This window comes from Oryctolagus cuniculus, chromosome 11 (assembly GCF_051225735.1).
Source record: "Oryctolagus cuniculus isolate XC-2025 breed Fujian yellow rabbit chromosome 11, ASM5122573v1, whole genome shotgun sequence".
NCBI classification, from domain to species: Eukaryota; Metazoa; Chordata; class Mammalia; order Lagomorpha; family Leporidae; genus Oryctolagus; species Oryctolagus cuniculus.
In genome coordinates this window covers 93,851,353-93,877,771 of record NC_142877.1, presented here as the reverse complement: position 1 = coordinate 93,877,771, position 26,419 = coordinate 93,851,353, and the positions used below count along the sequence as shown (strand labels likewise).

The following is a 26,419-nucleotide window of genomic DNA, read 5'->3' as shown; positions in this document are numbered from 1 at the left end:
AAGAAAGTAAAACGTGTGCAGAGAAAGGGTAACAGTTTGGAACTTGACGTACCAAGAGTGAATGTGCTTCCCTAAATGACTGATTGTTTCTCCTGCAGTAATGTAGGCATTGGCAAGGTTACAGCACATTGCATAAATCTGATATGACATGTCCCTAATTAAATGCTAGACTTTTTACATAACTAAAGGATACAAGCTAATTTTTATAAATCAGAAAACAAATAGATCTTGAAATGCTGGAGTGTAGTTAATGTACAACATTGACAGAAACCAATTAACTATAAATAAACAACAAGGAAATTGTATCACCTTTAATGGATCATAACATATTTTGGGCAGTCTTTCAAGCATAAATATTCTAGGGTAACTATTTTGGATAATCAGGGATATGAAATATTTAGCTAAAACCCATATATTTAACTTATAAGGAACATAAGTATATCTTTATTAAGAAGATGGCAATCTTTAGTATTTGCTGAAATGTTATTTATTTCAATAAGCAATATTATTTATTGCCTTATAAAAGAGTTAGATTTTCACAAAAAATGGTTTGCTTAAGTCTTCTCCGCCTTTCCTTCGCCTCCTCTCACTGTTTCTCTCTCTCTCTTGCTTACTCTCATCCTCTCCTCTGCCTCTTTCCCTCTTTTTAGAGAGAAGTTTCAGGCTGAACAGCTAATCACTTTTATTCTTACATTTGGTAGTGATTCTAATTCTTTATTAATATTCACTGTTTGATTCACCTGACTGTATGGCTTCAGTTTTATTCAGGTAATTTTCTACTAAGAGATTGTGGTCCTTCACACCAGTCTTTCGCTATGTGACTTCTGTATCTCTAAACTAACGCATCAATGAAAAGTATAAAAAGAATCTATCAATGGCTAATTCTTCTGCCATGCTTCTTTATGTGTATATATTTATTTGTGTGTTTATAAACCCTAATTGACTATCTACACTTATACATCAAATTAAATATTTTTGTTCAAACTTAATTTTCATTTCTAAGAAAGTGTTCCATAAGATCTAAGAGCCTTGATGACTATTATCAGTGAATACTATCTTTTTGGCAGAGTTCGAGAGTGAATTCAAGGGTTCTGCTTATTTCTTTCAGATGACAAAATGCACAATTGAAGAACCATGCTCCTTTATGCAAAATTTAAAAACAAATGTTTAATCTGGTTTCTTTTTTAAAAAAGATTTATTTATTATTTGAAAGACAGAGTAACAGAATAAGACAGAGATAGAAGAGAGTGAGAGTGAGAGTGAGAGAGAGAGAGGGAGAGAAAGAGAGAGAGAAGAGCAGAGAGATCTGCCAAAAACTCTGTCTAGGTCTCCAACATGGGTAGCGGGGGCTCAACACTTGAGGCATCTTCTGCTGCTTCTCAGGTAGATTAGAAGGGAGCTGGATCAGAAGAAGAGTATCCACTTCTTACTCTGGCATTCTGATATGGAATGCCAGTGCCACAAGCAGTGACTTAACCCAATGCATCACAATGCCAGTTCCCCAGATCTTTTTAAATACATTCTTAATCTCAGAAAGTTGTTATAAATACAATGAATATTTTTAAAATCCCACATAGTAGGCCGTTTTCTCTTTCTATAATGAAATACCTGAGGCAAACTAACTTTATAAGAAAAGAGGTTTATTTCACAGTTCTGGAGATTCAAGGACACAGTGCCAGCATCAGCTTGGTTCTGATAGGATATCACGGTAGATGCCATCACAACCGTGGGAGCACATGCAGGAGTAAGAGGTCACATCTGGCAGGAAGTCAGGAAGTAATTCAAGGATTGGGCATACTCTTACAGTAACTTCTTCTCTTGAGTGTTCAGGGAGATCATTAGTGCTACCTTAACGCATTCCAGTGAACTCAAGCTCCCCCAGTGAATCACAGACCCCACTAGGCCCCGCCTCTGAGAAACTCTACATCATCTCCCAGCAGTCACCCTGGGAACCAAGCTAGATCCCGAGTGGAGTGCTCAGGCACTCAAGCGCTGAACTTGTGATTCACAGAAAACAAGAACTAAAAAGGGGTTATAGTTTTTAGTTTCTCAGTTCTATGGTAATTTGTTGTGCAGCAATAGAAAATGAATAAGACATGTAATACAATGTATTGCTGAAAATCAAATTTGAATTCTATTGATCCATGTCCTACATTTGTTAAATCCAGCAGTTTATAAAGCCAATAAAAAAAAAACCAAAACATCCCCATAGCCCAGTGACAAACATCTCAATTGAGTGTTTTTGATTTGTACTGGTGGTGGTATGTTCACTGCCTCTTTCTTGGCTGGAAATAGTCATTAAGGGCTTTTCTGATCCTGAAAAATTACATGCACTAGTGATCCACACCAATGATTTACATGATTTCTAATGATATTGAACATCTAGAATCCACAGGAATCTGTGTTAGGAACACATTTTAGAACAATTCTATTGTTACACATGTTACTCAATACATACATTTGTTGGTATGAAATAAAATGGTTGTAGCTTTAATATATATTTAATTTTACCTTAATGGTGTGAATAGGAATTGGTCATAGGATATATAAGCAACCTACAGACATTTTGAACTCTGATAAACACTAATGAACGCTCAGTAAAAATTATGACCCAAATACAAGTATTTATTTCTTATAACCAAATTATTTTTCCCATTGATTAGTTGAGGATGTTGAAACAAAGAAGAGTTGAATAACTCTGCTAAGATTAAGCAGCAGACTATGTAGTCACAGTGATGCTATCTTCTCTTATTAAAAAGCAACTTTAATCAGGGTAATCAGCTTTAATTATCTCCCCTTTATTTTCCACTCTGTTTAAAATTGTTCTCTTAACTTGATACTGGCTTTAGTTTAACCTAATGTCCAGTCTCCAATATACACCTAAAAGAGAAAGAAAAGTGTTCTTCTATGGGTGGATAATGCAAGCTAGAAGTAACCTTTATCAATAACTGATTCTCTTTCTTTACTATAACAAAGAAATACTTAAAATTACTTCAAAGAATAATGATATTCCCCAACAATGTCTAACTTCCAGATAATAACATAACTTTAAATGTGCCATGTATCTAGTGGTCTAGGAAACATTTTTCTATTTGTCTTAAAGGACTCATCAGAAACTACACTGTTCAAAGGTTGGTATTGTTTGAGTGACTTTAATTCAGATTGTGTTTTTGATGAAGGTGGTTATTTGGAATGTCCATTTTCATGACATAGTTTCTGCATTATCAATAGTCCATTTCTAGTAGGTTGAAGGGAAATTCAAATTCTTTGCCAAAAGAAAACATTGACCCTGCTCAGTGAGGAATGATTTTTCCCAGCAAAGTGCCCAGTAGCAATATCAATATCCATGGAGCCTCTACTGAAGGATGAGAACTTCCTTTTAACAGTTAAATTTCCTGGGCTCCATACACACAATTAGACTTTCTCTAGCCTATAATACTAATTTAGTCCTATATCATAACTGTTACTTTATTCTACCTGTGTTATCCCTGTGTCTTCAACAAACCCCAAGAAAAGTTATATTATAGAGCCCTGTGGAACTCTTGCTTGCATTTTTGTATGGTAGAATCAGGAGAATTTATAATCACAACACATGTGCTTTTCATGAAGATGTATATGAAAAATTTATGTCCAGTCTCAGTGTCAGAATGGGTTGCAAATTTTAAGAAATTTGCTTATTTTCTGGGCTCAATATTGTATAACTGACTGCGCTTGCCATTTTTTCTTGCTTTGCCTTGCTGTTCAGGAATCTGGAACCCAACTTTGTTATTCTTCCCTGTGTTGTATAGAATATAGCACTTCCACCTTTATTTTCGGGTCACTATAATTTCTCACAGATATTGTGAAATCTTCAAGCTACCTCATCTCTTTTCTGAAAAGAGAAAAATAAATAATAAAACAACAAAAGAGTATCAGTAAAAATTGGCCAAAAGAAATGTCTTGCATGAAGAATGTTCTCTTGTGAATACCTCTCCATTTGATTATAAAAATTTCTCCCTTTCATAAAGAGAATAAGTTGTTGTATTGTTCAAATAATCATTATAAAGAAAACTGTCCTTGAAACAAATTAAGAAAATTTAGGGAAAAATAGCATTTAGAGGTGAAGAAGCTAAAAATTTCCTCTAAGAAATGACAAGGGCTCAAATGAAAGTAGTTGTATCAATTAACATTTGAGGAATGGTTTCTTTTCACCTGTCATCATTATAAAATAGTACCATGGAAAATAATTTTGGAGTATATACGGTTGCCTTATAACACCATAAATTGCTTAAGAAGAATCAAAATAATTTTGGACAACTTTTGGACATTGAAGTCCACCTCTGATATTGATACAAAAAAACTATCTTAACACTGGGTTTTCTAACTATAATAAAATTATATGAAACTTTGTTCATGTTAAAGTCTCTAAAACTCTCTCATTATTTTCTGAACCAAAAGTATTTAAATTAGTAGTATTTCAACTATATCTTTCCTCTGGTGACCAAAGATTTGCAATATTTTTATTTTTATATTTGGAATTACATCTCACTTTGGCTAAAATAGGATGTTTTCAGGTTTCAAATTTATGGTTTATATATCAAGTACTTCATATTGGAAGAAGAGCATTTACCTCTGTCAATCTGAATTAAATACTCTTTTCAGAAATTGGCAAAAATAAAAGCTAATCTTCTCCTTTATTAGAAATGTTCTGGAGGGAAGATGGGAGGGAAGGATTTTGCTGCTCAGTTTTCAGAGGAGTTGTCTGTTCACTTTCCATATGATTATTTTAATAGTGTTAAACCATTTGAATTTTATTTTAAGCTGTTTGAAAACCTTACACAATTAGGCAGTAAAAATATATAATCTTGGAAGCTCATGGGGAAACATTGATACTCTTTGTTAGTGAATTATTTATATTTGTATCATGCATTATTTATGAGACCACATATACGCATCAAGCCAGACAATTAACCATGGAAGGAAGATATTGTTGTACCCATTTAATAAAGAGTTACTGCAGATCACAATTTTGCCCAAGGTTAGTCAGCTAGCAAGAGTTACAGTAAAATTTAAACCACATATTTTAAAACCAAAGCAAAGGGAGTTTGGCACGAGAAGCCTCCATTATTTCTCTTTCATCTTTACTTCTTTTAGCTCTGTCCAATGCTGAGGTTTCTTTTCTCTGAAATTAAGTAATTTGATTATTAGGAATAAGACAAACAACAATTTTGAAGTGATTACAATTAACACATTGTCCAGACATCTCTGGTAGCTGTCAGAGTATTTAAAGGACCAAGAGGTAAGGTGATCCTTCTGAACTGAAAGCAGCTTTGTCAGAAATACAGGGACTGGGCAATCTTTGCCAAAAACACTTCTCCATCATCCGTTTTCAAGATAAAATGGAAAATAAAATACAGCTTTCATTGCCAAGTGCTCACAGTCACATTCTTTTAGATAATTAATATGGTCACTTAAATAAATTTGAGCACCAGGCTCATGTTTAAAGCAGGATTCCATTGTGCTTAATAAATCCACACACCCATATGTTAAACCCATAAGAATACATCTTTAGTAACACAGTCTGGACGGCTCAGAGTTCTTTAACACATTCGGAAAGCAATTGTTGACATCATGGTAACAAGAAGGAATAGCTTTATTTATTTAACCGTGTGGAAGAATTTGGGAGTAAGATAAATTCAAAATTCTACTTAGCTGAATAAAGATATATTTGTTTATCACTGAATTAAAATCCAAAAAATTCTAGATTTCGAATAATTTAAAAATTGTCTTTGAAAGCCTGGCTTTACTAATCAGGAATTGATTGGCACAGAGAGTATTTGCTTATCACAGTGCTAGCTTAACACAGGTTCTCATGTCTGAAACGCTGATTATACAACCTTGCACAGGGCATGAAACCCCTCTAAGCCTCAGCTTCCTATTTTGAAGTTTTTTTGAGGTTTTAACAACATAAACATGTAATCTGTAGAGCTTTGCACGAAGCAAATGTAAGTAGTTTTACCTTCAATCCATTTGTTCAATTAATACCATTTAAGCTAATGTGTTAGTGACAACAGGCATGCAATGGAAGGAATTGCATTTCAGCTTTATGGATGCTAAATTGTGTTGTTCTAGGGTTGACTTTAGGTCCACTTTCCAATATTTCACCGAGAACTGAATTTTTAACAGGTATATTAAACCAAGTCCCTTCCTGTCCTTCAGCATCTGTAATTTAGTACTCTTATAAATAGACAATTTCAACACAATAGAGGAAGTGAAAAAATCCATAAAAGAGGTCTTCAAAAATGCATGGAAATGAAAAATGCTCATTATCTTTTAATTTCCCCAGGTACTTTTACACATGATCTTAGACAAAAGGCTGAAGAGCGATCCCCATGTACTTTTTGAAACACCTTCATATGAGATGTTTGTATACAAGGCCCATAGTTACCCATAAAGATCAAAGTTTCTATGAGTTAATTTACAAAATGTATTATTGAGAAATTATATACCTGAATCTGTGATTAACCTTACAATTGATAGTTAATTTGAGATAAAAAGTATTTTATGTGTGTTATTATTTACCATATTTTCTGAACCAAGATGCATTTAAGGCCAAATAGATAAAGATGTGTGTGTATTTTTGTAAAATAACCATACATATAACTTCATATAACACTGAAATTTATTTGGCCAGTATCTGGTTTTTAAGGGACCCCTATATATACTTCTCCTATGTACTATCTAATGTACAAACTAGTTGACAGATAGGAATGAGACTCAAAACACCCCCCTTTAATACTAATAAAGTTATGGTAAAATATGTAACTTAAGTGTCAAGCATCTATGGGCTTCCAAATAAGTTGTACCATTAGTCAGAGGCAATACTATTCAACTACAGTCCCCAGAACATAGCCTACCTCTAAATCTAAATACATGGAGGAGCCAAACAGGATGCATGCCCTTAACAAGCAGATAATCCCTCCAACAATGCAAAAGAACAACCTAGGATCAGTACTCAGTGAGGCTCATCATTCCTCCTCCCTCAGGACTAAGGAAAGGCACCAACAGAGTCCATACTACCCAGGATAGTGTCTTCTCAAGCCATTAGGCTTAACCATGAAGTGCAATATTGCCCTCAGATCAGCCAACTTTTAGGAGTGTCATGCCAACCAGCACTCTCAGGTATGTAGATTTTTCCCTCCTGAAGTTTCTGAAATTGATCAAAGAGCACATCAAAAAATATATCTCAAAAGCTTCTCTGTACTTAATATTAAAATTTCTCAATTCATGTTATACCTCAAATTATATCAAGGTTCATTGTCTGATAAGAGTATATGAAAGGTTCAGCAGTGAAATAAAGTACTAAGTAAATTTGTGCCAAGAGTACAATTGCAAAAACATAAAGCTAAGACACATCTGTATATATGTGTAATTGATCTACCTCTATGACATTTTTGAGAAAAAAGACCATGCTTCTAGAAAATTAAAGGATCAATCTATTTAAATCCAACAGGATGGAAGCACAAAGAATGTCTTGCCTTTTGATTTAAAAGTCAAAAGAGTACATGCAGTACAAAATTCCTTTCCTCAATTTCTTTTGCTTCATCTCAATTGGATGAATTCTTTTGTTTTCAATTTCACTGCTATACATTACATTTTTTGGTACTCTGTTAGTTACCACAGATCAGGGAAAACATACAGTATTTGTCTTTTGGGGACTGGCTTATTTCACTAAGTATAATGGTTTCCAGTTGCATACATTTTGTTGCAAAAGAAAAGATTTCATTCTTTTTTTTAAGGCTGAATACTACTCCATACTCTCTCTCTCTCTCTCTCTCTCTCTATATATATATATATATATATACTACAATTTCTTTATACAGTTATCAGTTGGTGGACATCTGGGTTGATTCTGTATCTCAGCTATTGTGAATTGAACTGCAATAAACATGGGCGTACAGATAACTCATATACTGATTTCATTTTATTTGGATAAATTCCCAAGAGTGGGATGGCTGGGTCATATAGTAGGTCTATATTCAGATTTCTGAGTTATCTCCATACTGTCTTCCCTAGTGGTTTTACCAGTTTACATTCCCACCAACAGTGGATTAGGGTACCTTTTCCCCAACATCCTCGCTAGCATTTAGCGTTTGAGAATTTCTGTATGAGAACCATTCTAACTGGGGTGAGGTGTTTGCATTTCCCTGATGGCTAGTACTCCTGAGCATTTTTTCATGTGTCTGTTGGTCATTTGAATTTCCTCTTTTGAAAAATGCCTGTTCAAGTCCTTTGCGTATTTCTTAACTGGATTATTTGTTTTGTTGTTGAGTTTCTTAAGCTCTTTATAGATTCTGGATATTAGTCCTTTATCAGTTGCATAGTTTGCAAATATTTTCTTCCATTCTGTTGGTTGCCTCTTCACTTTGCTGTGTTTCCTTTAGAAAAATGGGTGAATTCTTAGTGACTTGGTCAGCTAAATTCTTTCAGAAACTACCATCTGCGTGGACTCTCAGAGTTATAGTTGTAGCTCCTGCAGAAAAAGACAAATTTAATTTTAGCTAAGTACCAAGAATCCTGTTTACTTCATATTTAAAGAATATGAATCATTAATCACACACATATTATCATGCTCTGGCCCTATTCCCTTTATTTTTATTTTTTAAAAAGACTAATTTATTTATTTGGAAGTCACAGTTACAGAGACAGAGGAAGAGAGAGAGAGAAAGAGAGGAAGAGAAAGAGAAATCTTCCATCTGCTGGTTCACTCCTCAGATAACATGCCCAAGGCTGAAGTCAAGAGAAATGTTAATTCATAGTCCCTACAGTAGTCATTCCAGACAAAAGCATGTTCCTAGATATCAACCTATGGTATATGCCTCAAAAAAGGTTTAAAGGTATCTGACAAAAGTCAGAAGGTGGGAAACTTCGTAATTTAGCCCCATTCATGTGTTGGTCAGCTTATGCCTGTGGTCTTTAGCTCACAGTCTAGGTACTCAAACACAATTTGGAGAAATTTTCCATCAGGATTTAAATCCTGACATCAAATTTACCAGTATTATAGCAGCTCTCCTCAAAGTGTTATTCCTCAACTCAACACCTGGGAGTTGTGTCAGGAATGCAAATACTCACATCTCCCTCCTAAGGACCTAAGGTATCAGGGAATCAATGATCAGTGATTTACAGACCCTCAAGCTCATGCAGAAGAACCTATGGTTTTAAAAGCATTGAACAAAGGAAAAAAATCCTCACTTAATGGCTCTTTCAGAGTTGCATTAGGGATATTTGTGGGTTTGAACACAGTTCATCAATATTCGATGATGATAGTCTCAGCCATGGATCTAACCCATAGTTTCATTCTCTTTCTGCACATTCAAATTCCCATTTTCTTGCTAAGCCCTGTGTTTTTGGAATGTGATATTGCCCTGAGTATATATTCTGTTAGGTTACAGAATTTTCTTCCAAGGGTTTCTCCAGGCTGGGTGCTATATCCTTATTGGCTTCTACCATGCTTCCTGCTTGCAATTCAAGAAGTCTACCTCCCAGAGAGCTTTCCCCATTCTTCATGGGTTTTGTTTTCAGCAGAAAATCAACCTCAACAGATTCCTAAGCTGAAGCTGATGCTCTTATTTCTGATGCCTGTCCCCAAGGACCCACTGCAAACAATCCCCCTAACACATTCTCAAGACTTTGCTCACCGTTTCAATTAGCATTTCTGTCTCTCATGCCCCATTCTCAGAGTAAGTCAATTCTCTGGTGCAGTAAGTTTTTCCTTTGGCCACATATTCGAACCATCTCTGGAACTTCTAAAAATCCCAATGCCCAAACTACACCTTAAAAAGTGAAATAAAGTATCTGTGGGTGAGACCTATTTGACTTCCCTACACTATTCTTTTAGCACCATTCAGTTGCCATTAAAACAAACAAAAGATCTTTTAAACTAATATGCTTCTTTACTTCACTAGTTTTTTGTGCTAGATAAATGCCTTCTTTTCTTTTTAGTTATTTCCTGTTTTCTTTCTGGTCAATAGTGTAAGGAAAAGGGGAACAAATTGGTGTCTCCTCCCACGGGGCACCAAATGTAAGAAAGAGAGCACAGAACAGAGAGGATACAGAATTTGAACACACAGTCAGACCAAATTTATTCCAAGAAACTAAACTTGCAGAGATTGAGTAACCACCAGCATGCACACAGATCAAACACATGGCAGAGGGCCCAGACCCCAGTAGGCTGGGCCTTTTTATATCTTAGGTGGGCCAGGACTGGTAGGGGGGCAGTAGGTGATGGTGAGCTTCCCCATACAGGTTCTTCAGGGTTGAGCCACTCACTTCCAAACCTGGGGAAGAATGCAGGGGGTAGGGTGGAGAACAGGGTGTGAGACTGGTCTCTTGAAAGAAAGCAGGTGTAACAAGAACCTAAAATGGCTGAGGCTTATGTCCTTGTCCCAACATATAGTTTTGTTTCCCTAACAGAATCCTCTAGATTTTTCTTGTGGCATCTTTCGTAGTGACATATATAAAAACCTTAGACTGTGAATGTAAGAAAAGTAATGCTGTGCAAAAAAAATGTAAATTTCCATGTGTCTAAGGTGGAGAACCTGCTTGGGTTATGTGTTCTTATTGGACTATTGTCTAAATTAGGATTGGACTTGAACTGTTACTGTCCTTCCAAACTCTCGATTATTATTCCTGATTTTCAGTAAGTCTTCCTTAATTCTACAACTTCCTTATCTGTGCACTTCTAGAGCAAGGTCTGGTAAACACTTCTTTGAGTATGTTTTTTTTAATGAAAAAACAGTTTATGCTAGGTTTGTCAAGGTCCACGAGTTCATATTCTGCCTCCTCTCTGATAAAGGATAATCTCCACCATTACATTTACGCTTTGAGTTAAATGGTATGCTAGCAAATATGTACTTTAAATATCATTCTCTGTGATATTTGAGAAGAACAAAGAAAACATACCCCCAACATATTGAGACTAGATTAAACATTTTTGCAAGTGGGTTCTCTTTGGAGTTTTAATATGAAAATTGATTAAAGACATAAAAATTCACAAATAAAGTCCAGGTCTTGTACAATAAAAACTCTTAATTAAAACTACAGTGAATCTGTAATACATGCAAAAAGAAAATGGAGGTTGAAGGGGATCAGCAAATTTTCGGCACAGAGGGAAATAAATAGGGAGTTCCTGGAGGTCACTGTTGTGAAGTCTACTAAACTACTATTCAGCTGTCTTCTATGATTGGAAGGGTGATTTCTATCATGCTAATAACTGCCAACTTTTTAAACTTTTATTTAGTAAATATAATTTTCCAAAGTACAATTTATGGATGACAATGACTCCCCCCCCAATAACTTCCCTCCCACCCGCACCCCTCCCATCTCCTGCTCCCTCTCCCATTCCATTCACATCAAGATTCATTTTATTTATTTATTTATTTTGACAGGCAGAGTGGACAGTGAGAGAGAGAGAGACAGAGAGAAAGGTCTTCCTTTGCCATTGGTTCACCCTCCAATGGCTGCTGCAGCTGGCGCGCTGCGGCCAGCGCATCGCGCTGATCCGAAGCCAGGAGCCAGGTGCTTCTCCTGGTCTCCCATGCGGGTGCAGGGCCCAAGTACTTGGGCCATCCTCCACTGCACTCCCAGGCCACAGCACAGAGCTGGCCTGGAAGAGGAGCAACCGGGACAGAATCCAGCGCCCCAACAAGGACTAGAACCTGGTGTGCCGGTGCTGCAGGCGGAGAATTAGCCTAGTGAGCCGTGGTGCCTAAGATTCATTTTCAATTATCTTTATATACAGAAGACCATTTTAGTATATATTAAGTAAAGATTTCATCAGTTTGCACCCACACAGAACATAAAGTGTAAAATACTGTTTGAGTACTAATTATAGCATTAATTCACATTGGACAACACATCAAGGACAGAGATCCCACATGAGGAGTAAGTACACAGTGACTCCTGTTGTTGACTTAACAATTGGACACTCTTGTTTATGGTGTCAGAAATCTCCCTGGCTCTTGTCATGAGTTTCCAAAGCTATGGAAGCCTCTTGAGTTCGCTGACTTCAATCTTACTTAGCCAAGGTCATAGTCAAAGTGGAAGTTCTCTCCTCCCTTAGAGAAAGGTACCTCCTTCTTTGATGGACCATTCTTTCTACTGGGATGTCACTCACAGAGATCCTGCCATTCCATGAGTCTGCTGTGTATCCCACTTTTAATGATAGTCAACAAATTTACAAATTCTGGTCCTTTTCCTTTTTTGCCTCACATATTATAGATCATATGTTCTTTATTTTATGCAGTTCTTTGTTGTGATTCTATTGTCATCAATAATCTTTTGATTATAATTAGATTCCTAAGTGTAACTTATTATAGAGAATGTAGTAATGGGGATTCAGGGTGGCATTATGGTTTAAGGCAGTCTTTAGAACTTATTTCAAGTAGTTCTACCCCCAAGAGAAAAAGTCCTTTTTTAAAGAGCTTGCCATGGATACCAGATAGTAGAAAAAAATCAAATGTAATAATCATTCTTTTCAAAATAAATTGGCTGTTAACTGGTCCTTCCTGGGACATATTCTGGAATTCCACATTTTTTTCCTTATTCTGAATGCCTATAGTTACTCTGGGATGAAAATTTATTTTCATTATCATCTTCTTCATGAGCAAATAGTACTTTTATGCAAAGAAGTTACACAGGTTAAAAGGCATGGTATATTATATTATGTGACTCAGGGCTGTGTTAAAAGGGATAATTTGCTTTGTGATAGGGAAGATAGAAACTTTAAAAAAAAAAACATTAAATTGCTCCATTGAAAATAAAAAGCTAGAGTTTAGAAGGTTCCAAATATCTTGGTTTTTAGTCCAACTTTTTGTTTCCAATTACCGTGACTGACTTGTTTCCCCTAGCCCCTTCTTCATAAGATTACTGATTGCAGCCTGCACTAAGTTATCTGAATTCTTCTGGCATCCTCGCACAGGGAATAAGGACTCTAAGGGGAAAGGGAACATGAACTGCTCTTGCTGTGAGATAATATTTCTAGAGTCCTTGCCAGGGTTCCTTTCCAGTGTTATTTGGAGACATTCAATTAGAACTAGATAATACACATTGAGATAATGAAGATATTGGAAACCTGATAAATTCCTGTAGCCTAAAGAGGTGATGGTGAGTCTTGAATAAACTTGGGATGAAACTAGAGTACAAAACCTTCTGGCAACTGAAATTGGAATATTGCTATTTTCTGACAGCAAAAACAAGGATATAAGAAAATAAACATGTGAGCAAAGAAGAAAATATTGAAGTCTCCAAAGAGATAAAATTCTAGAGGGTATGAGGACATAAAGTCTTAAATCAATTCCTGTTTATTTTGCATTGAATTTCCATTTATGCAGTACATTGAACACAAGGAATTACATACTTTAAAGTTAAAAATTGATAAAAAAAACCTAATCATATATTGGGATAGATTGAAAAAAAAAAAAAAGCTAAGGAAGTATTTACATGTCCCAAATACATACTATCCTAGCAATAAACATCAAATGTTATGATAATTTTCTTATTTTTAGATAAACAAAAGGTAGTTAACTAATTTTGATATTCAATTTGCAAGTATATGTTCAATGTGTAACTTAATTTTGGCTTGCTGGTAAAAACCTGAAATTAAAATATAAATGGAAAATATTCACATTTTATTATCTATTTCTGTAAGTAGTACACCAAATAATCAAGATCAAAGAATAGTTGTTTGTAAAGGAGAAATGAGAGGACAGAGAGACAAAATGAGATGTGCTACACACACTGACCTATAATGATACTAAAAATTATTTCCTCAATATAAATAGAAAATAAATAAGAAGCAAAAATTGAAAACATCTGTCTTAGGCAAAGGTATAACAGTGGCTGTACAAACAACAAAATTGCAGTTAGTTTTTTTTTTTTAAAGATTTATTTATTTATTTGAAAGGCAGAGTTACAGAGAAGCAGAGGCACAGAGAGAGAGATAGAGAGAGAAGGAGAGAGAGAGAGAGAGAGAGAATCTTCCATGCACTGGTTCATTCCCCAAATGGCCACAAAAGCTGGAGCTGGGCCTATACAAAGCCAGGCACTAGGAGCTTCTTCCAAGTTTCCCATGTGGGTGCAGGGGCTCAAGGGTGTAGTGGGCCCTGTTCCACTGCTTTCCCGGGCATCTTAGCAGGGTGCTGGATCAGAAATGGAACAGCTGAGACTCAAACCACCACCCATATGGGATGCTGGCACTGCAGGCGGCAGCTTTCCCAGCTACACCACAGTGCTGGCCCCTAGTTAGTTAGCTTAATGAAATCAAAATTGGTGTCTTGTTGACATATCTCTAGTAAAAATCAATACGTTTACTTTCCTCCATGTAGCTATTTGGAGAGCCAACTTCTTTCTACTATCTTTAGATTGAGATGTCAAGATCTATTTGAAGACCAATGGTTCAATGTATCTTCCTTTGTCAGATTAAAGGAAGAGAAGGAAATGTGGGGAAAGTAAACTTGCTCTTACTGAGTTGGACCAGATGTGGCCTATCACTCCCTACCCCATTCAATTGACTAGAAATAGCCACATGACCCAACCTAGATTCAAAAGCAGAAAATGTATTTTCAATGAATTCCCAGAATGAAAACAAAACAGTCTAAAGAAAGGATTATTTCAGTTATCATCTTGAACCAAGCTAAAGTTTTATTCTAACACAAAATTTATTTCTCATAAAAGCAAGAGAAAATTCTGATTGTATTTAACATCAATGTTAACTGATATTTTAAGGGTTTATTTTTATTTTTTGAGAGGCAGAGTGACAGAGAGACATGGAGAGGCTTTCATCCACTAATTCATTCCCCACATGGCTGAAACAGCCAGGAATAGGCCAACTGAAGCCAGGAGCCAGAAACTCCAAATGGGTCTCTCATGTGGATGGCAGGGACCTAAGACCTTGGGTCATCTTCGTCTGTGTTCCCAGCTGCATTAGCAGGGAGCTGGATCAGAAGGGAAGCAAATGGACTCAAACCAATGTTCCAATATGGGATTCCAGCATCACAGGCAGCAGATTACCCGCTACATCACAATGCCAGTTCCAATTATAATTTTCAAACTTATTTGTGAACTTTTTTGAAAATTGTATTTATTTATTTGAAAATCAGAGTTACAAAGTGAAGAGGAAGAGACAGAGATCTGCCAACTGCTGCTTCATTCCCAATATAGCCACAATGGCCAGGGCTGGGCTAGGCCAAAGCAGGAATCAGGAGCTTCACCTGGGGATGCCTCATGGGTAGGAGGAGCCCAAGTACTGGGGCTCTTTTCCACTGCTTTTCCTAGGCCAAGAGCAAGAAGCTGGAGCTAACACATATACAACGTAAAAATATGGGGAAGGTGTGGTGCAGTGGGTTAAACCACTGCTTGGAATGCCCACACCCCATAGTGGAGTGCTTGTTCCAGTCCTGGCTACTCTGCTTGGTACCTAGCTCCTGCTAATGCACCTGGGTAGCAGTGTATTAGAGCCTGGGTACTTGGGCCCCTGCTACTCATGTGCAAGCCCTAGATCTCTGCAGCCCTGGATGTGGCCATTTGGGAAATTTCTCTCTCTCTCTCTCTCTGTCTGTCTGTCTGTCAGTCTGCCTTTCAAATAAATAAATCTTTCTAAAGTGTATCACGAGGCCAGCACTGTGGCGTAGTGGATAAAGTCACCACCTGCAGAGCTGGCATCCCATATGGGCGACAGTTCGAGTCCTGACTGCTCCACTTCCGATCCAGCTTTCTGTTGTGGCCTGGGAAAGCAGTGGAAGATGGCCCAAGTCCTTGGGCCCTGCACCCGTGAGGGAGACCTGGAAGAATCTTCTGGCTCCTGGCTTCAGATCTGTGCAGCTCCAGACATTGTGGCCGATTGGGGAGTGAACCATCGGATGGAAAACCTCTCTCTCTCTCTCTCTCTCTCTCTCTCTGCCTCTCCTCTCTCTGTGTGTAACTCTGACTTTCATATAAATAAAAAAAAAGTGTATCAGTAATTTTTGATTGTGTAAAAACAATTCCAAATTTTGGTAACTTAAAACAGTAATTTGTATAGTTTGCAACTCTATAGTTCCACTATTTGTGTTCTGTTGTGCTTCTGGTTCGCTCTGTGTGCACTCATGTATTTGCATTCAACTTCCAGGAGAGCTCAGATCTGGCCAGACTCTATTGGTCTCATCTGAGATGCCTTTTTTTCTTTTTTAAAATATTTTATTTATTTGAGGTTTAGAATTTAAAACAGAGAGAAACAGCTTCCATCTGCTGCTTCACTCCACAAATGGCCCCCAAATGGCTGGAGCTAGGCTGATCCAAGGCCAGGAGCCAGGAGCCTCTTCTGGGTCTCCCATGCGGGAGCAGGGGCCCAAGCACTTGGGCCATCATCCACTGCTTTCCCGGGCCACAGCAGAGAGCTGGGTCAGACATGAACCAGTGCCCATAGGGGATGCTGGCACTGCAGGTGGAAGCTGAGCTTGCCACAGTGCCTCACCAGAGATGCCTTTCCTCTTATTCACTGTGTGCTTTCTTTTCTGTGAATAGGCTGGCCCCAGATTTTTTTCTATGATGACTCGACAAGGCTCTGAGAGATCCAGGGAAATCTGCAATGTTTATGAAGGACTAATCTCAACATCGGCATGACATTACCACACTCTGTTGACTAAAATAAATTAGGAGCTGAATTTAAATGCTAAATTCAAAGAATGAGAAATTAGATTCTACCTTGTGATTGTAGGAAGTGACAAGTCATCTTGCAAAAGATGATGGTTCCAGAGAAGGAAATAATTGCAACAATTAAAAAAATCTGCCACAAATTCAATGGCTGATGTGCCAGAAAGAAGCACACAACACTCTGAGAGCCACCAAACATATTTCTAAATAGAAAGACATGAGAATTTCCCTGAGGAAGTGACATTATTTAAGGATAAACAGTTAATTAGAAAATCTGGGGAGAAGAGAGAGTTCCAATCAGAAGGACTATTGCATGCCAATGTCCTATAAGAGGAGAATTTAAATTATGAGAAATTAAAGACAGTGTAGGCAGCTTAACCATATGGCAAAACAGCCTAACTGGTATGATTTGTAGGATGGGTACATATAGATGGACCAGGTCAGGGCTGGCACTGTGGTGCAGCAGGTTAAAGCCCTGGCCTGCAGCACCAGCATCCCATATGGGTGCTGGTTCGAGTCCTGGCTGCTCCACTTCTGATCCAGCTTTCTGCTATGGCCTGGGAAAGCAGTGGAAGATGGCTCAAGTCTTTAGACTCCTGCACCCACGTGGGAAACCTGGAAGAAGCTCCTGGCTCCTGGCTTTGGATCAGCTCAGCTCTGGCCGTTGCAGCCATTTGGGGGAGTAAACCAGCAGATGGAAGACCTCTCTCTCTCTCTCTCTCTCTGGCTCTACCTCTCTGTAACTCTGTCTTTCAAGCAAATAAAATAAATCTCAAAAAAAAAAAAAAAAAAAAAACCAGTTCTCACCCCATGTCACTGCCAGGGGGTGCTTTAAAAAAAAAAAAAAAAAAGAAAAGAAAGGACCAGATCACACAGGACACACAGGATCCTGTAAACAAAAGGGTTTTGAACTTGTTCTAATAATAATAGCAAACATTTTATGACAGTTACTATGTATCTGGAATTATTTTTAAAAGTTTTATATGCATTGGATTTTCAATCGTAATACAGCTGTATTATGTAGACCAGAAGTTTACAAATAGATGAACTGTTGCTCAAGGATGCAAACTAATTCGTCCAAGGTCTCTAAGTGAAGCTAGATTCAAACTCATTTAGTTTGAATCCTTCCCCTTAACCGATATGTTACAGTACCTCTGCAAGGCTTGTCTTTATCAAGAACAAGAAAAGACCATTAAAGGATTTTACCAGACTTGATATGATTAGCTTGTCTTTTAAGAGTTCATTCTTGCTGCATAGGTACTACCTTTGTACAGACTGTTGCTGTATTCAAGCAACAGAGGTTAGTAATTTAGACCATGAAGATGATAGGGGAAAAAAAATAATGGTATTGATAGAAAAAATGGCATTGATAGAAAACACTACAGACAAGTGAAATGGAAAGTTGATCATAACTTAAGCATAATTCTTGGCACAGACATTCAGTCTGGTTGATTTGATAATAACAAAGACTGGTAAACTGTCCATCAGTTACAATTCATCCATTGACTTGGTGATACTTTCATGTATTCATGAAGGTAACCTTAGCCCTTTCATAGCACTATAGCTGCAGTTTAAGTACTAAGATAAAAAAATACAAAAAGATCGAAACCACATCGAATTTTAGTAACTAAACACAATGCTGGACTGAAGATAATTGTTTATAATCATCACAACCTTTCGAGTATTATCAAGGTGTTCAACAATAAGACTACACCGGAAAGATTCTGACAAAGAAATCAGCAAATGTGACTGCTGATATTTCTGAACACACTAATTCAGTTTTTCTAACTAGACTTTTTTTAGTATTTTTCTTGGAAATTAAGAATAACAAGTTAATTAACCTTAGCAGTAGCAATAAGTTACACGGATCATATAGATGTGAATTTGGCTATGAACAAATGGAATTTATCAAATTTATTTATTTTAAACAATTTATTTATTTATTTATTTGCAAAGCAGAGTAACAGAAGGAGAGAGAGAAACAGAGAGAGATCCTTCGTCCACACAGATTCAATTCTCAAACACCTACAAAAGTGAGCTTTGGACCAGACTGAAGCCAGGAGTCAGGAACCCCATCCTGACTTGCCACACGGGTGACAGAGGTCCATGAACTTGACCAATCATCCCACTGCCTTCGCTGGTACACTTTCAGGGAGCTTGATCAGAACTGGAGCAGCCAGCACTCCAATATGGGATTCTGGCATCAGAGGCAGAAGCTTTCCTCCTGTATCTTCTATACCATAATGCCAGCACCAAATCAAAATCATTTCTGGCCAAGTGTTATCACAACTTCAAATGGTGCTGAGAATTTTTACAGGGACTCTACTTTGCTCAACTCAGCTGATAATTGAAAAATGAAAGTCTTAATTTTTTTTTCAGAATTGGTAACAATAGCATAAATATTGCTGGTAAAAGTATCAGTACAAATTGATAGTTGAAATGCAAAGGGATTTTTTTCTACTGAGTGTCTTTATTTCTCCAGAGAGTACAAACTTCTGAGACACCCAGTTATTTGCATGGAAATTACATTCAGGTGCTGGGTTGCTTTCATGGACTCGAGGCTGATCAAGGAGCAACTGAGGCACACCTGAGGATTTTTGTTTCTTGAAAATTCTCTTCACTCTGAGAACTCACCAATCACTTTCCTTGGACTATTCTCTTTTCATCTCTGCTATATATATGCTAAATGAATGTTCTGGTAAGCATAGTCTACCACGACATAATTTAGCTACAGTTCTAAAGCCAGGCAAACAAGAGAAGAGGAAGAGAAAATTTACTGTAAATCAAACCTTACTGGTACCAGGATCTACAAGTGTAGTGATGCCTAAGATCAAGTTACATGTCATAATGTTTCTATACTTTAGAGAAATATAATGAATAGATTAACAGCAGATTCAATAAAAATCAAGTTAGTAAAATAAGGAGGTAAAGGAAAAAGAACTCTTGATGAACTAATGAATATTTATGTAAGGGGATCTATTATATTTGCATTTGAGTGTTACTAACTGTAGCTCAAGAAAGGGAGCCAGGATGTATTCTGGCCATTTGTGTTTATATCCAAATTTAGGTTTTTGCAGCATAAGCATAAAATTCCGCCACATGGAGAACCAGGTGGTTATGTTTCCCTGGGCTCATTTTTTAACATGTACTGCCTCATATCTTCATATTGTAGTATGAAAAATTGTTAAAAGAGGGGAAAAGAAGCTCAAATGATTTCTATTTAGTGGTAAGTTTAAATGGGTCTACAACACAAAAGGCTCTCAAACAGTGCTGTGAGATTATAGCTCCACAATTGTGCCTAACTGAAAAGGAATTCTTTTTCCTTAGTTTTAAAAGTTGTGTATTCTCATCTTATTCACAAGCATGAACAAAATGGTCCCTGATACACACAAAAGCTGTTTTGCCTCATTATACTGGATGACAAATGAGATCTTACAGCTTCACATCAAATCAGTGGAAAAACAATTATCTGTAGAAAGTATGTGCAAACACTTTCCTACAAAGCTACAGATTCAAGGCAATGTGTCTGGAATGTGTTTCTCCCTTTAGGCTGCTCCCATTCCTGAAACATCTGTCTCAATTTCCGCCCTTGCTGGAGCCTCTTTTTGGTCTCTGTGCAAATTCATTCCTTCTGAATCTGTCTCATTCTGAATCTACTGATGGAAACCAAATGTCGCCTTTTAAAGAAATGCACCCAGTCATCTCAGCTGGAGCTTTCTGGCCACACTTTATACTGCCTTCATGTATGGCTCCTAAAGTATCAAATACAGCATAATCTGCTCTTGGTTTCATTTCATGACTTAAATGTTTTAAAGTAAGCATTAGCACATTCATTGAATCTTTTCAGCAAAACCTCTAAAATCAAACATAGAGTTGTGAATCAGATATATTTAAGATAAGCAAATCTTTAAAACAATTACTTAATTATTGATCTATTGCCTAATATGTTACAGCCTAAAGTTGCAAATATAAGAGACATGACTCTGTTTACCAACTAGTAGGTTTGGACACACAGAAGACTAGTGGAACCAATACAATACAGTGAATGCCAAAACAAAATGAACTATGGAAACAGAAGGAGGCATAATTCAGAAATGTAAAGTGACAAAAGGTTAAGGTTTCTTAAAAAAGATGTTTCATTTAAAATATAGTGTATTCAAATCTGGAGACAATAAATAGTAGGTATATCTTTAAAACCTTATGGTTATCTACAAAATAAAAAAAATCTGGTTTAATTATGTACTGATCTAACAGATGAAAGAATACTTTGTGTATCATTTTTTCATTAATTTGAAAAGCAATTATGTTTCCTTGCTTTTTTCATGAAAGCAAATAAGGAAAAAAGTGGAAAGGATTAAGAGAACATGCAAAGGTCCATGAAGGTAGATATTATGAAACATTTGCATGGATTTAAGATAATTTTTGCACAAAAATAAACATTTTTAAATTTTTTTCCGTGAAGTTTCTGAAGGCTCCTCACATTGGTATAGTCAAGGGAGAATCTGGAATTTGAGGCTAGGATGAAGACATTGACCCAGAAAGAGTGTGGATGTCATCCTCCCCTGGTTATGGTGAGCAGATTTCCAGGCCAACCTTACAAGGTTGTAGGGGACAGGGACATTTAGCTCATAATTAAAAAGCAATAGACAATGGTAAGGGAAGGATGCTGAAAGTGAGGGCTTATTTTAAATGCAAACAACATCTTTAGAAACAAAACAATACTTCAAATATGCAAGTAAAAAAGCAAGAATAGTCTCTGATAAAGAATGTTGAATATTTTTGCAATTTTATAAAGGCCTCCTATTGCCAATCTCAGTGAAAAGTTAATTTTAACATGTCCAAATACTGTTCATGTCTATATTATTCCAATAACATTAAACATGTATGAGAAATGGTATATCATAATCAAATCATATAGTTTTTCTGTCACCATCCTGTTTTATTTTAGTAGAAAGGATTCTTTTTGGTAAAGTGCTATGAGAGGAAGAGTGAACTCTTAGTAATGAATCCAGGAAATCAAGTATTAAAAGGACAGAAAAATACACAAAAGTCTTTTATCCTTTACTGTCTTTAGGGGGAGTAAAATTATAACTAGAGAGTTAAGGGGATTTATGGTTTTTCTCAGCACATTTCTAGATTAATTTGAGTCTTTCACTATAATAATGTATTCTTATAAAACTAAGTATTACTAGAAAATAATAAGTGAGATTTTTAAAAACCTACAAAAATGAACAGACAAGTAAGATGTTAAAAGAAAAAGGCCCCAAAACACACTGGATGCAATTTCCAAGATTTGAGAAATAAAATAATTAGAAACAACAACAATTTCTAGAACCATATGTGCTCTGTCAAGTAGGCAGGCCAGACACACTGTGCAGAACTTCAGAACACCAGTGCCCTCTGGTGGCAAAGATGGACACATTTTACATGAGTGTCAGGTGGCAAAACGCTGCCACAGGGTGACTCAGAAGGTTGCTTGATGAAATTTTACTTTTTTTTCAGAGTGAAATAGCAACAATGATGCCTTCCGGAAACAGCGAGCTCCTCACTCTGCCCCCAAAGCCAGAAGAAACTCAGGAGGAGGAAGAGGAAGAATCCACCCCCAGGCTGATTGATGGGTCTTCCCCTCAGGAGCCTGAATTCACCGGGGTTCTGGGCCCACACACCAATGAAGGTTGGGGCACTTCATAGCTGAATAATTATTGAGTTCACTTCATCATCTCTCAAAGCTGCCAAGCGCCAACTCCACAGGGAACCCTGTGTGACCCAAGGAGAAAGTGTTGGAACAAGCTAGGTTTAACTCAGGAGTTACACTTGTATTTTGTGCTAAAATAGACCAATTCCAGGCATTCTACTTTAACCTTATGGAAATGGCCAAATAACCAAAGATTTTAGGAGGAATTATTTGCCTGGTATCACTACTCCACACCTTTTTGGTGGGATGCTTCTCTAAAACCTGAGACAATCAATAAACTGTCAAATCTGCGCTTTTGACATCAGGCCACACAAAGTGATAATGGATGGCAGTGATGATGATGATTTTAGTAATAATATCTTACATTGAATGAGCATGTGACTCATCAGTTCACAGTATCTCATTGGAATAATATAAGTTCTCTGTGAATGTTCTAGTATTGCTTTTTATTTTCATTATTACCAAGAAAACTGTAACTCAAAGTTGTGGTAATTAGCCATACATCACACAGCTATTCGTACACTCAGTTTGAAGCCAGTCATTGGGTTCTTGTCTATGTGTTTATTGGAAAACATGGTTTTTTGTCCTCTCTCAGTCCTAGAAGCAACAGAGGAAAACATCCTAGGACATCAAATAGCATCTTGTATGGCCTGAACACAGTCTAAATCAGGGCATTTCAGTTAATGACAAGCAATTCCTAGTGCTAAGTGTGATTCCATGATTTGTCTGTATTTCTTATTATAATTTGTCAGTGTCAACCTTAAAGGTATTCAACAGGACTCATCCCAGAGTATTTTCAGACAGCAAGAACAGCATAGTGAGGATGTAGAACACATGAGCGGGTTCCCAATGCAAAGACTTGGTAGTATTGGTCATTTCTGTATTCCAAGCTCTGCAGATATGAAACTGATTTTTGAAATGATATTGTTCTCATGGATCTTTCTGTCCAGTATAAGAAAATATATAGAAGCAATAATATCCTATAAGTATTATGAAAAACATCTGAAAAGAACATAGCAGGATACAAGAGGAGAAGCAAGAAAAATATAGCACAAAGTAAGACTAGGACTAAAGGGACATAGTCAAACTGAGTCTTGGAGAGGCAGAGCAGCCAAACCACATGCATTCAAATACCAGCTCTGCGAATTGCTGGGTCTATGTCTTGAGCAAGGTATCAATATTTTTGTGCATCATTTATTCCATCTAAAAAAGGTGACTTAATAAATAACAGAACTTTCCTAATAAAGTTGTTGTAAGGATTATAGAAATGAAAATAATGCCTGGTCCACAGTAAAAAGTAATAGATGTTAGTGGTTGTCAATCTGATGTTCTTTACAGAGGAGTATATCCATTTTGTAAACTTTCTTCATGATTTTTTCAGTGAATAATACCATGGAGTTATCTATGTTGTATAAGAGATTTCTAAAGCTTATTTATCCTGCATATTTGAAACTTTATATCTGTTGAAAATCTCATCTCTCCTTATCTCTCCCCAGTTCCTGGTAACCAACATTCTACTCTTTGCCTTGATGAGTTTCTGATTACCACTATGTATGCTTTCTATATGCCAGCCACTTAAATATTTTATGTCCATTAATTCCTTGGAGTGTCATAACATTGTTTTCTGCATTTGATAAATAAGAAACTTAAAATGCAGTATACCACATATACACCTGCGATTATGGAGGTAGAATATCGTGCGTCAGAATGTGAGACAGACCACCAAATCCTAAGTCAATGTCATTAATGATGCCTCATATTCTTTTTACATACTTAAACCTCTAAATAATAGGATACACTATAACGAGAGCCAGGAAGACACACACACAATAAGAAGGAATGCAAATGTCCAATAGAAAGCATCCCAAATGAGAAACTTATATCCCTAGAATATTATTACTTTTGACAGTACAGCAGCAGTATCTGCTCTTGGAGTCTTTCACTGAGCCAGGAATAACACAGTAGCATGATTCCCATTCTTTTTAAAGGCTGTGTTCAAGACATGGCTCAATAATGTCAACTTTGGAACAACATAAAATATTAAGAACTTTCTGTCTCTAGTATGAGGGTAAATAATGAAGTTAAAAACTTTACATTCTGATTTCCAGAAAAACATCAAACATTCATCAAAGTTCAACAGTTTGAAAATAGTAAGAACATTAAAAATCAAAATGTCATATTTTAACTATTTAATACAAGCTTCTAAGAATAACATTTTAAAGATAGATAATGTAGGCATGAGTTGTGAGTAGAAAAACTCAAACTAAATTATAACCAGCATGAATATATATAAATTATAAAAGCAATTACAGCTAAATTAATGAGGCCATGAATATTCAAAAGACTTTAACTATTTATCTTTTAAACTTAAAATTTTATTGATAAGTAGAAAGTATGAACTTATAATGATTACAGAAATTAGTAAGTATTGAGGCCAGCGCCTTGGCTCACTAGGCTAATCCTCCCCCTTGCGGCGCCAGCACACCGGGTTCTAGTCAAGGTCGGGGCTCCGGATTCTGTCCCGGTTGCCCCTCTTCAAGGCCAGCTCTCTGCTGTGGCCAGGGAGTGCAGTGGAGGATGGCCCAAGTGCTTAGGCCCTGCACCCCATGGGAGACCAGGATAAGTACCTGGCTCCTGCCATTGGATCAGCGCGGTGCGCCGGCCGCAGCGGCCACTGGAGGGTGAACCAACGGCAAAAGGAAGACCTTTCTCTCTGTCTCTCTCTCTCTCACTGTCCACTCTGCCTGTCAAAAAAAAAATTAGTAAGTATTGAATATTTCATAGTGCTTGCTTTTAAAACAATTTCTGGATTTCCATTTTTAAGTTTTTTTTATTCCTGAAGTGATTGCTAGCAGTAATTTTTTATCTGATGATAGCAATATGATCTTAGTAGGTAAACAATTGGTTCCTGATCATACTCTGCAAATGGACTCTTAATTATGGTGACCAAATGTTCCATTTTGGGTGTGACTCTCAATGTGAAAACCAGAAAAGTCTCAGGTAAACAGAGCTGAATTAATCACCGAACAATGCCAACAATTCTCCTATCACTTCTCACCTTCTCCATTCATCTGACATCCAACAGCCCTTCTCATCTCCTCCCTGTACTCCACAAGCTTATCAGATGTCCTAACCTCCTCCTTCACAGAGAAACATGCAATCTCCCAGTCAGCAGACCCTTGGTCTCTGGTTCAAGACATAGCATCTCCCTATGTCTGCATCCATGTATCCTGACTCCTCTCCTCCCAACACAACAGAGGAACTGCCTGTTCTCCCACATGCAGGATGTGACTCCTTGCCACTGTGCTTTGAGCCCTATTTCCAACTTTTCTCTCAGGATCCTTTTCATATTCAACCTCTCATCCTCTGGACCCTTTCCTTCTAATGCCTCCCACTTCAATTCCCCCTCCTCCAGCACACAAGACACCCATGCATCCTATTACAGTTATTTTCTCACTCCTCACAATCAGACATCTCAACAGCATTGTCTGTATTTGCTTCAAGTATTCCCTTAACTCCAACTTTCTCCTTAATTGACTTGAATCTGGCTTTTAAACTCCATCAATACACAGTTCGAGTAAGTTCCTGGATAACCACCCTACTGTAATAACTAAGCAGTGATATTTTCCTGTCATTGACATCTCACCAGCATTAGGCTGTTGATTATTTCCTTTCACTTAACACTCTTCCCACCTGGCCTCCACAATATTGTCTTCTCCTTTCCTTCCAGTCATTAATTCTGTTTCCTTTAAACCTTCATTGTTCTCTACACAACCACTAGACAGAGCGTGAAGAAGGGGCAACAGCTCTGTGTGTGCGTGTGTGTGTGTGTGTCTGCTATGGCCTAAACATTACAATGTTCTCAGAGTTCATACATATGGATCTTCTTTAACCCCCTTCACAATGAAGGGACTTGGTACACGCTTTTTCTCTTGCCTGTCATACCGTTTTCTTGCTATGTGCAGTCAACTCCTCTTCCTGCAGATCACAACTCCATTATCACCTTCTGAAGGGACCCCTCCCATGACTCTCAGAGTGGGTCAAATTCTCCCATGT

At 37.1% G+C, this 26,419-nt stretch overlaps 1 protein-coding gene and 1 long non-coding RNA gene across 8 annotated transcripts in view; one reads left to right on the top strand and one right to left on the bottom strand.

Annotated features, from left to right (window-relative positions):
• The window catches only part of LOC127491050 (uncharacterized), a 331,646-nt gene that overhangs the window by 57,725 nt on the left and 247,502 nt on the right, over positions 1 to 26,419 (bottom strand). For 3 of the 6 annotated variants that reach the window (XR_016216249.1, XR_016216246.1, XR_016216245.1), the window contains one exon: positions 1,645 to 8,512. The exons of the other annotated variants lie outside the window; for them this stretch is intronic. This is a non-coding gene — a long non-coding RNA (uncharacterized LOC127491050). Of the gene's footprint in view, positions 1 to 1,644; positions 8,513 to 26,419 lie in introns of those variants that run through there. 6 annotated transcript variants of the gene reach the window in all.
• EPYC (epiphycan) overlaps positions 1 to 26,419 on the top strand; it is a 37,161-nt gene that overhangs the window by 4,200 nt on the left and 6,542 nt on the right. For both annotated transcript variants that reach the window (XM_070052689.1, XM_070052690.1), the window contains exon 4: positions 22,171 to 22,342. In XM_070052689.1, the coding sequence (XP_069908790.1) occupies positions 22,171 to 22,342 (172 nt within the window). The remainder of the gene's footprint in view (positions 1 to 22,170; positions 22,343 to 26,419) is intronic.